Genomic DNA, 13,420 nt, shown 5'->3' with positions numbered 1-13,420 from the left:
TGCTTCTTTACCTACTATACTGCCTTTCCAAAAGTCAGGCCTTTTCAAATCAGAGGCTTTGTACATATCCCAAACCATTGCTACTATAAAACTAAAAATTTCAGCCCTTAGGAACCTAAATGAGATGGTTAAGAATTAGCAGTTCCCACCAGGTGCCTGTGATACCATGCCTGTAATACCAGAGGCTCAGGAGGCTGAGGCAGGAGGATCTGGAGTTCAAAGGCAGCCTCAGCAAAGGTAAGGCGCTAAGCAACTGAGTGAGACCTCTTCTCTAACCAAAATACAAAACAGGGCTGGGGATGTGGCTCAGTGGTTGAGTGCCCCTGAGTTTAATCCCCATTATCTGCCCCACTACAAAAAAAAAAAAAAAAAAAAAAAAAAAAGAATTGACAGTTCCTTTAAAAACTTACAACTATGACTATGCTATTATTGACTATTCTACATTTAATACAACTTCCCTGAAGACAGGATTACATCTATAAATTCTGGGAAGGGAAAATGGACTTTAAAAAAATAACTCAATTATTCTACATACTTTCCATTATTTAAGGCATATGACATATTTATATAAATGCTTCAGAGATACTTTTCATTTTCTCAACAATTTTTAGTACCTCACATATTTCAAATATTGGTCTTTGTGTTAGCCTACTTGAAAAATATAATTTGATTTTGAATGAGTAGATGACAATGTTAAATAAAAGCACAAAACCATAGTACTCAATAAATATGAAAAAATATTCTTAACAGAACTGGAAGGTAATCCGATCTATTTAATGAAATATGATATCACTGGTCATATTTGTGTAAAAGATATACCATCTTAATAAAGGACTATATTATCATCTTATATAGTTAAATCTAAATTTATTTCGGCAAATCTCCAATTTCTAAAGTTCTCATACATTTTAATAGGTTTTTGTTACATGTTGTTAGATCACCTGTAAAGACACAAATAGTAAATGAGAAAGTTCTTTAATTTACCTACCCTTCTCCTGAAACCTACCTGCTATTCCTACCAAGAAGTTTCTCAGTGGTCAACTAAGTATCTACCCACCCAACCATATTTCTTCCATATTTGAAATGGCTGCTGCATGGCTGCTAAAAACCTTCTACTATGACTAGAGATTTTTGAGACATAGAAAATTCTGGTTCATTATGGCATGGACAGTGATGATTACCAAGAAAGGCCTATGAAAACCATGACAAGGCTTACATACCACTATATGGTGGGTTGTAAACAGTTATATGGGAGAGCACCTCAGGCCAGTTCTCCATTTTCTCTCATCAACATCTCTGTATAAACGCACACATATTAATCTTTAGGGGTAAACATACCCACAATTTAATTTCAAGACCAGAGAAAAGGTACCTCAGCCTAGCTCTGCCTATTTCACCTCTGCAATCATTTTAAATTCTAAACAAAAAAAATCAGGCCTTTTATTTCATAACAATAGAAGGATTAAATCAGAAATCAGGACTTTGCACATGATAGGAAACACTCCATTACTGAGGTATACGTCCAGTTCTAAATAGGAACATATTTTTAAAATTTTATCAATCATAAATCTGGAAAATACTTTCTCCAGAAAATGCCAATAATAAATGAGACTCCTGATTGCTAGAGGAGTAAATAATTAGAAAACAAAAAGTCAATGGCTCTAAATGGAGTGGATGGGAATCATGCCTCTGAAGAGGCAAGAAATGGGAACAAGAAATGGGGAAGGGTGGTGAGTGTTCTGAGCATTTGGCCATATGTAAATACAAATGCACAAGGAAGTCAACATTTTGGCTAACTTTCTCATAATAAAAGGCCAAGTGGGAGGCCAAGTTGTAGAATCTGCAAAGAAGTATCACATTCAATCAGACAATCCATAATTCTAGATTGTAAAATCTGATAGTGTAGTACTATAGTACCCAGACTATAGCTATAAAAAATAAAGAACAATTTTCTAACATTTAAGACAAACAGAACATTTTAACAGATGCACAATTCATTTACTAACATAAGATTTTTACCATTAAGCTATTACATTCAAAAACCTAAAAATGAAGTTCTATTACAATAAAAATCTTGCTTTCAGAACTTTTTTCCATACTAGGAATTTTCTTCGCCAACGGAATCATAAGGAAGTTTAAAACTCTAAAATTATTGAGTAGTATTATAAACTTTCTTGGCCTGGATACTAACATAATGTGGTTTAATGAAGTACTCCAAACTATTATAAATCTTCGAAGTGATTTACAATTTCTAATTTATATAACATGTAATACTTCATTAAGTAAATTCAAAGCTTAATTTAACCCTGTAAAGTCATGAGTTAGTCTACTAAGTAATAAACCGAATCTTTTATTTTTGTAGGTATAAATATCTTACGAAAGGATATATTCAAAAAAGTGTAAACCTCTTGAATATCCACTTGTAAAAGGGAATAATTCATCAGCAACTGTATTTTACTTTACCACATCCAATACTTTGATAATTACTATGTTGCACCTATTACATTTGAGTCTAACAATTCTATAAGTTCCAACAATACATATGACACTGGTGGGAGTAACACTGAGATTACTAATTTTACAGAATAAAAGTAAATTTCTGTGTTTGGGGTACAACTCAATGGTAGAGCATTTGCCTAGCATATACAAGGTCCTAGATTCAATCCAGAGCTCTGTTAAAAAAACAAAACAAAACAAAACAAAATCACACACACACACACACACACACACACACACACATTCCAATCAACCAATAAATAGTTGAACAACGATGGACACCAGTTTTTCCAAGTCACTATCAAAAATAAAACAAAAAACAATCAACAACAACAACAAAAGCACAAAAAACACTAGCTAACCACATGAAATATTTAGGAGAATTAAAATTTTATTCAACTTTTCTTTTTGTTTTTAATATCTAAGGAACTATTCTGCTGGAAGGTTTTAGGTCCTAGTCCTTTACTTTCTATTTTTGAGATGATAGGTTTTGAGATAGTTGCAAAGAAAGGAATGCTTAGTATGTTTTATTGCTTTATATACATTATCCTCAAATTGCTGGAATTATAAAATTCAATTAATGAAAAATATTAGCCATATATATTTTTCATGATGTAATAAGAGCACCTAAAACTTACTGAGGTATTGTTATGTGTAAGTATGGGGTTAGGTAGACTGCTCATAATTATGATATTATATGAAGAACATACCATATTTAGTTAAGTACTGTTAAAAACACACAAATTTGAAATGAACCAAAATGATTGCTAGTGTAATCACTGGATGCCTAAGCATTGTTTGTAACACAGTCTTCTGGATTATCTGATTCTATGAAGTGTATATGGCTTTGATAAATCATTGAGGTATATTCTGAGCTGATAAATTGTTCATTTTTTAAAAATTTTTTTAAAGTTGTAGATGTGGTGCTGAGGATCAAACCCAGTGCCTCATGCATGCAAGGCAAGTGCTCTACTACTGAACTACAAACCCAGCCCAAATTGTTCATTATTAATAGCAATAGTTCTTCTCTACAGGCAATTTGAACGGTCAACTTTACTTAGTAGGACCCATATTAATTAAAATAATTAATCTGAAATTTGGCTTTAACAGGCAACTCTATTTTTTTAATGACAAAAAGGTTTTGACAAGACTCTGTGTTGCATCACCATCTGCCACATCCTGCTCTGATATTTATAAATACAGTTGTGCTATTGACATTTCTACAACTGCTCCAGGTGTAAGGCATTAGAACAGAGAATTCTCTTTGATCACTCCAGTGTCATTTCTTTTATACTCTAAGTAGTCTAGACTACTCCCACATTCCCAGAGGTATGTCTCATAAAAAGTCTTTTAACCTCCAACTAGTTTCTCTAGGTGAAATAGATTGCAAAAGAGATGATCGGAAGTAATATTTTTTTAAATACAAACCATACACATTAACCCTTTTCAAAAAGAAAGGTCTGTGAACAGAAAAACAAAATTAGCTTTTTTATTTAAATCATTTTAGCTGCTAAATAGTATGACTCAGAAATGCTAAATGGTTCGTGAAATAACAACTTTATAAGTTTTGATTCAATATGTTTGTATTTTACTCAAATATAACTCCTTAAACTTATGTTCTGCTTAATGTTTTTAGAAATTCATCACACATAGGGTTTCGGAAAGTGTTGAATTAATTCTGAAAACTGGTTCATTGCATTATATTTTACATCAAAACAACAATTAAAAGCATCCCCCTGAGATGTAGACTGTATGAAAACACAAACACACTGGCACTTGGGCAGTTTTCTCATAATTTAATTAAAGAGAAAACAAAAACATGGTTAAATTTTTACTAGAAGTTAAATATAAATATGGATATCTAACAGGGAAAACAGAAAGAAATTGGAAGATTAAAATTTCAAAGACTGGAACACAAGGTTAGGAATTACATGATAAAAATAAGAATCTGATATTTCAAAGAAACTAAGCTAAAATGTTTAATGTTTATGTGAAGAAAAATTCATACTCATTACTAAAGATTTTAAATATGTGATTAAGAAAGAAAATCTGTAATTAAGAATATAGAAAAATTTATTGGAATGAAGGCGATTTGCAAGAAACATGAAGAAATTTAGGAGTTTCCAGGAATTTCTATCACAGAAAAGATAAAATTTTATTTTATCCAAAAATCTTTACTTAAATGAGAAAGAAAATTTTACTGTATTAGATGGCAGTTACTAAACAAAAATGCTTATTTGCTATTTTTGAATAGTCATATAAATAATACAGCCTCAATTCTGTAAGAGGACAGGAAGAAAAAAATTATTGATTTTCATGACTATTTGTTTATATTATAGTTAACAAAGAAGACAGCCAAAATATTTGATCAGATGTCCAAAACAGAACACAAAAATGACACTTTAAAAATGAAAGTGAAATCAATTTTGCAAGAAGCTTAAAAACAATTGAGTCCATATAACTTAAAACAATATAGAAATACCTCATATAAGTTGGACACTGGGCTTTTGAAAAATTCACTATCACATAATAACATAAATTTTCAAGAATCCAAAAGATATCTAAGCACCAAAGAAAACTGTTGTCTACAGAAAGCATAAAAGAAATAGGACATTTACTGAAATTGCATTTTAAATGATGAATAGTTAACTCTGACCATCTCCAATTCTTCCCAAATTGAAGACAACTAAAAGTGGTTGAAAAGCAATACTTAAAATCTCCAACATGTAAAGATGTCAAAATTAAAGTTGTCTAAGGGTGAGAGAACTATCTTCAATAAGGAAAGCAAGATGAGGTTGCCAGATAGAACACAAAGATTTTAATTCTGCTTCACTTAATTACCCAAAATGAAGACAAAGCAGAGTGTGATGGCGCAAACCCTTGATCCCAGCAACTCAGAAGACTGAGGAAGAAGGATCACAAGTTCAAGACAACCTCAGCAACTTAGCAAGACCCTGTTTGGACTGAGGGATGCATTCAGTAGTAAAGTACCCCTGGGTGTTCAATCCCTAGTATTACCAAGATTGGATGCAGGTGGGGAATGAAGACCACATCTTCTTTTTTGACCTCTGGGCTCTAATGATTGGGAGTATACTGTAGTATAAAAGAGGGTAGTAAAGAAGTGATATTTTAAGTAACTGAAGTAGATATGAGTTAAGAAAATGTATAGCTTCAGCTTGTGGTGAAAATATTTCAAACAGTACAGAAAATTTTTATGAATAGCCATACCAGACCCCCTCCAAAAAAATACATGATAATAGTATGTAATAAATACCAAGGGAGCATATTTGTGGAGTAGACGTCTTCAAAGAAATATCAAGGAAACAACCATCAAGCAAACCAACATGTATGTTCATTATGAGAAGAAATGAGAAAGAACAGAATAGTAAAGAATATTTAAAAATACTTGCAAATTTGATTGAAAAGAATCTACACAATCAAGAAAATCCATTATTTATTCACCTTTTGTTTAAAATTCTTATTTTTTAATATTTATTTTTAAAAATCAGATTATACTATACATCTTTATAGGATATTAATAATGAAATACTTCTTTTTAGCCAATAAAATAAGATACTTTTACCTGTGTTTCCTTTCCAATAGTAATTCTCCAAACTGACTAGAGCAATTAGATTATCCTTTGGTGTGTGGTAAACGATATAGTCAAAAGTAAGATCCACTTTGACTTGTATCTCTGATGTATCAAGCCCACATTCTTAGTCCATTGTAATGACATCAAACTAAATTTCTCAACAAAAGTATGTACTTAAGCAATACTGTACCTAACAGCAACAGTAGGAATTCACATTTTAGGAATTAGTTTTTAGTTTTACAAAAATATCTACTTTGTATCAAATGTTTGTTTTCCTATTCTGTTTATCAACCACATTATTGTATTTTTTTTTTTTAATGACAAAGGTAACTGAAGTGTAGTGTCAAAAGCAAATTCCAAATAAGTTAAAGTTTTAGTAAAGGAACCAAGAAAGTTCTTTTCAGAGTCAAAACTTCTTATTTCTGAAATGTAACTTTATTCAAGCACAACCTGATAATATATATTCATTTGTGTCGCATGCCTAAGCAAAATTAGGGTCCATTCCCTCTCCCCACCGATGCAGTACTAGAGATTGAATCGAGGGCCTTATGCATGCTAAGAAAGCACTCTACCACTGAGCCACATTCCCAGGCCCCAAGAGGTCACTATTTTCAATGATTATATTTTCAGAAGACTAAGTAACTGCTGACTGAGAAGTAATTGTCCAGGGATTTAGGACACAGGAATCTTTAAGGGAGGTTGTTATTTTACCTACCACAAACACATATTGGTATAATAATGAATAATCACAACCATGAACCAAAAATCATGGCTCCCAATCATCTGTTCTCAGAGGGAAAAAAAGAAGTTGGATCATTCATATACTATCAAATAAGTATTACTTTCACATTGAGCATAGTAACACTTATGTATAATCCAGTGTTCAAGAGGCTGAGGAAGGAGAATTGTATGTTTGAGACAAACATCAGCAATTCAGGAAAACCTTCAGCAACTTAGCCAGACCATGCCTTAAAATAAAAATACAAATGTAGTGGGCATGTAGCTCATTGGAAAAGCATCCCAGGGTTCAATCCCCCACTACTCCCCCAACCAAAAAAAGGACTTGGGATATACTCAGTAAAGGACCTGTAGGTTCAATTCTCCGTATTGGGAAAAAAAAAATTACTGATGCTATCAAATCCCTACTTTAGGGGCTATCTTATTTCCTCAATTCTTATGTCTATTACTGCCCCCCCCCCAAAAGTCTTTTGTATCCTGAGGAGGGGTTTCCTAAGATATAGGACTTTGCTAAAATTGGGGAAATCCTGGCAAAGAGGGAGAGCTGGTCACCATTCCAACATCAGAGAGTAACAGAGGTGCATACATAGTCTGGGATACACTGGAAAACAGGCAGAAATCTATGAAGCAATGAAGAGAGGCCTCATAAGAAAACAGCCCTGTTCTTATACTTCCAGCATCCAGAACTGTGAGGAAATAAATTTCTGTTGTTTTATTTACCTACTCTATGGTCTTTGGTCATCATGGCCATAGCAGATTAATAATAATATCTAAGAACAAAAAAGACAATCACCTTTTGTTCCCTATTTAACCTGGGCTCAAAAAGTGACTACTAACAGGATGTTTTACAAAAACAATAAAAATTGATTGACAATACAAAGATGTCCTCCACAGTCTTCTTTATAAAAATGATCAAACATTAAGTTTTTATATGACTGAGGTTGTGGCTCAGTAGTAGAGCACTTGCCTAGCATATGTGAAGCACTGGGTTTGATCCTCAGCAACACATAAAAATAAATAAATAAATAAAGGTATTGTATCCCTCTACAACTAAAAGAATTTTTTTTAAAGATTCATTTTTAACAACCTAAAATATTATACTACACCTGAATTTGATTGTATATGTTTAATACAAAAGACTCATTTCAAAATAGAAATCAATCAACTAATCACCTTTATTTTATTTCTCAATTTTCCACTTTCCTGGTTCTTGAAGTTACTTAGAATTTAAAGGGAAAGCATCAATTTGTTGATACTATCAACAAATATCACAATTAATCCATCCATGAGAACTAAGCAGGATTCTGACCTAGCTTTCAAATTTCAAAGATAAGAACCAGAGGTACATAAAGATTTTTCATATCCTTCAAAGCTGGAAGTTTAAAAAGAACAGAAATTCATTAACTCCACAGTAGCTTAGACTGCTAACTCAAAAGAGTATATATCTCAAAATGTGTTTATTCAATTACCCACTAGATGGTATGGGTGTAAGTATATAGATTCATATAATACATACACATAAACATATGAGCATATATGTATATACAAGATATACTCAGATATATACATTTCAACAGATGCATAGACACATATACATCTACATGCATATATTTGTATCTATATATAAAGCAGAATTTTTGATATCTTGTAAAAATATTCTTTCTAAACACCACATAAAATGCAGAAGCCATAAAGTTTTGGGTTGTTTTTTTCATATTTTTTATTGGTAAACTATAGTACGAAATGGTGGGATTTGTTACTGTATATTCATACATGCAAACAATATAACAATATAATTTGGTCAATATCATTCCTCAGTGTTTTCCCTTTCCCTCTACTATTCCCTCTTTCTGGTTCTTTTCCTCTGCTCTAGTGATCTCCCTTTGATTTTCCTAAGATTCCCCCTACCTTTCTTTTACTTTTTTCTCTTTAGCTTCCACATGAGAGAAAACATATGATGATTAAGTTCCATATATTTTCCTGCAAATGATATAATTTCATTTTTCTTTATGGCTGAATTAAACTGCATTGTATACATTTGCTTTATCCATTCATCCACTGACAGACACCTACACTAGTTCCATCCGCATGCTTCAATCTCCCAATGCTGGGTTTGTGGTATGTCCCATTACATCCAGCTTCAGAAGCCATAAAGTTTAATTATATTAAAAACACTGAGCCAAGTGTGGTAGTACATGCCTATAATCTCAGCACCTCAGGAGAATTGTGAGTTCAAAGCCAGTCTCAGCAAAAGCAAGGCACTAAGCAAGTCAGTGAGAACCTGTCTCTAAATAAAATACAAAATAGGGCTGAGGCTGTGGCTCAGTGGCCTAGTACCCCTGGTACCTCCTGCCCAAAACAAACAAACAAACATTGAAGGTTACATTAAGAAATCTGGCACAATAAAAAACATATGCAAAGTTAATCTACAAATAATAAACAAGGAATACTTTATTTGATAAAAATGAATGTTATCCATAAAGTATGAAGTATGTCTACAAATCATTAACATGTAAAAAATTATAAAATAAATAGCGAAGGGTTATAAATACCTAAGAAAAATGTAAATGAATAATAAACAATAAAAGATATTCAACTTTACCAATAACCCAAGAAATAGCAATTAAAATAATTTTTGCTTATTTGATGGCAATGACTATTAAATTCCTAATTCAGACGAATGAAACTATTCTACGGCAGTAAAATATAGACTGGAACAAATTTATGAGAAGTTCAGAATCATTTTGCATCTTTTCTTTAATTTTTAAAATAATTAACCAACCCAGGACTGAGTGGTAGAGCATTTGCCTAGCACATGTGTGGCACTAGGTTTGATCCTCAGCACACATATAAAAAGACAGATAGATAAAAGAAATGAAGGTATTGTGTACATTTACAACTAAAAAATTTTTTTAAAAAATAATAATAATAATTAACCAACCTGAGCCACTCGAATTGAATTCTGGGTAGAGCCACCAGCATGATATTCGACTTTGAATTTTTTTACCAGTTCATCAAACCTATGAGGAAAACACAGTATGAAAAAAAAATGTTAGCATATTTCAATGTCACAATACGAAATTTTCTGATTAAAGTACATTAAAATAAAATTAGTGAAATTATGAATTATATATTAAAGAAATGAACTAAAGTCTCATATGGCAAACAAGCTAAATTTCCATATTTAAGAAATATTCCTATAAATATACAACTACAAGAATTTAAATATAGAGTACTGTAATTAACCATTACATGAAACAGAAAGTAAAAATAAAATTCATAAACTGCCAAACAAAATGAGTCAAAATCAGATTCCACTCTCAGAAATACTTATAAACATACAGAAATCTCTTTCCTCATTTCACATTACTATGAGAATTTTCTATAGAAACCAAAATTTCACTAATTAATGCAACCCCTGGAATCAGTGTAAGAGGCATAAAAATTAAAACCTTATACTTCAAGAGATGATGAAACATTTTGCTTCCTCTTCTATACATTTTACTAACGGTAAGAAAATTTGTGTGTGTGTGTGTGTGTGTGTGTGTGTGTGTGTGTCACAATTTGATATTAAAAAATACAAACACAAAATTAACCAAAGCATATCAGCCTTGCAAAGTAAGGAAAGATGCCACAAGCAGACTGCAAATTTGAAAAATAACATATTCTAGTACAAAACAAAACAAAACCAAACCAAATACAATAAAATTGAGGAAGTACTGCTAGGAGACACAACAAAGAAAGACAAAATAGTTTAAATAAACACTCTATTTAGAAAACTAGGGTGGTTGCCCAACTACTTCCACCTTACTCAGAGGAGTAAAATTTAAGCATATCAATGTATTGGTAAAGATCTCCCTATTTTGACAAGTATATAAATTCCAAGACTACCAACCTCTTTGCTCTTCATTTTTCTCCCTCCTTCCCTCTTTCTTTTTGTTCCACAGTTTTTAAAAAATATATTCACACACCATATAATTCATCCACCTAAAGTGTGCACTCCAACATTACTACAGCCAACTTTATTTCTACTTATTTACTTGGTACCAGGGACTGAATCTAGGGGTGCTTAACCCGTGAGTCACATCCCATCCCTTTTTCATTTTGAGACAGGATCTTTCTACATTGCTTAGGGCCTAGGTAAGTTGCTAAGGTTGGCTTTGAAATTGCTATCCTCCTGCCTCAACCTCCCCAGCTGCTGGGATTATAGGTGTGCACCACTGCACCTGGTACCAAAACCAACTTTAGAACAAAACATAAAGATTTTCTATATAAAAGCAAAACCAAACAAAAATTTAACTGTAATAAAAAGAGAATGTTTAAAAACAAAAAAGGTTATTTTACCAAGTTAAGTGCTCACACAAAAGAGAAATAAAAACATTAAGTCTCATATAAATGGACAAATGAACAATAAACAAAAGAAAAAATGATACACTAATGTTGAAAACTAATGAACCCCTCTTGCTAGCAATTGAAGGCATACACATGTCTACACAACAAATTAGCTGAGTATATAAATTATAATACTCAGCACTCATGGATATCAAGAGCCAAAAAAGAAAATGTCTATTTCATATTACTGTAAAATTCTATTGGTTGGGAGACTCTACCTCATGAAAGTAATCCAAATCATAAAAGATACTATACAAAAAAGTATGCTAAAGTTGCTCCTCTTATCATAATATGTAATAAAGTAAGACCAAAAACAATATAAATGTAATATTATTGTTTACATGTTTCACTATTAAAGGAAAGAATGATAACATATTAAAAATATATGAATAGTATAGAGTGAATGAATATATTAAAAATGTACTAAAGAAGCAAATAAAGATAAAGTCAAAATAACACAAAATGTAAACATCTGTAATTTATGAAAAGTAAAATATAAGGCCCTTGTATTTACTGTTCAATGACATTATCAAAATGTAAAAATGTATTCAATGTGATTAGTGTTTTTTCTTTAAAATTCATTGAAATTATAAGAAAGGATATAATATTAATATGCATATAGCATTTTTATTATAAGCCTTTTCCCTTTTGTGCTTTCTATAATTTGATAATGCTTATATTCATATTTTAATGAAAATATTTTAACTACAGAGTACTTTTAAATAAAATTTAATGTTACTGAAAAATAATTCAGAAGTTTTAAGGACTGAACTTAAATAAATAAATAAATAAATAAATAAATAAATAAATAAAACCTTACCTTTCTAAATGAATTTTAATACTTATTTTGACATTATATAAGAGAATTTAAATTCTAAGTAATGCTTTCCAATATCATATAAAATATCACCAAATACTTCATATACAAGCATTTCTGAACAATATAACAGCTATCTAAAGATCTGCTTTTCTTTTAAGAACAGTAGAAGAAAGTAGAGAAACTCTCAAGATAAATGACCAGTGACTAACTTGGTAGTCAAAGGTATAAACAATACTTCTTTAGTATTAAATCTCTTGAGATACTGTACCATTTTAGAGTTATTTCATATACAAGAAAAGGTATCAAATGAAATGATACAATGTGGAGATTTAAAATCTGCTTAACAAAGACAGAACTGACTTCTGGTAAAAAAGTAAGAAAAGTTTGCTCATGCTGAGGATGTAGCTCAATAGTACACAGCTTGATAAGCATACATTAGGTCCTGGGTTTAATCCTCAGCACTGTAAAAATAATAATATTGCTGGGTCATTGGTATGCTACTGGCAGCAGCAAAGACTTTGCTACTTGTAGAATACCTGGAGAGTGATGAAATGACCAAAGTAAACACAGGCAACCTAATATAATCCATCACTTATAAGAAAGTCTTTTGGCACTGAAATCAAGGCATAAGTATTAACAGAAATAAATGCAGGGTGGTACATTACAAAACATTCACTTTTTCAAAAGCAATAATTATTATACTAACTATAACACAGAAGATTAGAGGAAGGCGACTGAACAATTTAATGGAAGAAATATGATGTCACAGTGAAAAAAATGCAACTTGTTTTAGTCGTGATTAAAATACACTAGTCATACCACACAAGGTGGTACATGACTATTAATCCCAGCAACTCAAGAGGCTGGGGCAAGAGGATCTCAAGTTCAAGGCCAGCCTCAGCAACTTAGCGAATCCCTAAGCAACTGAGATCCTGTCTCAAAAAAGAAAATGGACTGAAAATATAGCTCAGTGGTAAAGCACCCTGGGTTCAATCTCTAGTACTGCAAATAAATAAATTAATTAAATATACTGGTCATTTTGTAAGACTTTATAAAATTATAATACAGAACAAGCAGTAAAGGGTTTTCAAATTGTTTTAAGTTGGATAACACACACAAGCACAGAATAAAACAACATATTCACTGTGGAATGCATATTCAACTTAGAAAAGTTAGCACTCAAGAATGAAGAAATGTCTAGCACAGAAAAATAAAGAAAACCAGGAGGCTAAAAGTAAGAACAAAAAACATTTTGGGGGGAGATGTTAATATAAATATATAAATGCACTATAAATAAAGAAAAACACAAGATCCTTTACTCCATTGACTGGGATCCATGAATGAAAAAGTACATCTTACCTGTAATTTGAGGATTAAGTATG

At 31.6% G+C, this 13,420-nt stretch overlaps 1 protein-coding gene across 2 annotated transcripts in view; it reads right to left on the bottom strand.

Annotated features, from left to right (window-relative positions):
- The window catches only part of Adk (adenosine kinase), a 468,242-nt gene that overhangs the window by 311,473 nt on the left and 143,349 nt on the right, over positions 1 to 13,420 (bottom strand). For both annotated transcript variants that reach the window (XM_026390231.2, XM_026390232.2), the window contains exon 4: positions 9,768 to 9,846. In XM_026390231.2, the coding sequence (XP_026246016.1) occupies positions 9,768 to 9,846 (79 nt within the window). The remainder of the gene's footprint in view (positions 1 to 9,767; positions 9,847 to 13,420) is intronic.

This window comes from Urocitellus parryii, chromosome 5 (assembly GCF_045843805.1).
Source record: "Urocitellus parryii isolate mUroPar1 chromosome 5, mUroPar1.hap1, whole genome shotgun sequence".
Classification (NCBI taxonomy): Eukaryota; Metazoa; Chordata; class Mammalia; order Rodentia; family Sciuridae; genus Urocitellus; species Urocitellus parryii.
The sequence above is the reverse complement of the archived record's forward strand: the minus strand, read 5'-3'. Positions and strand labels throughout refer to the sequence as shown.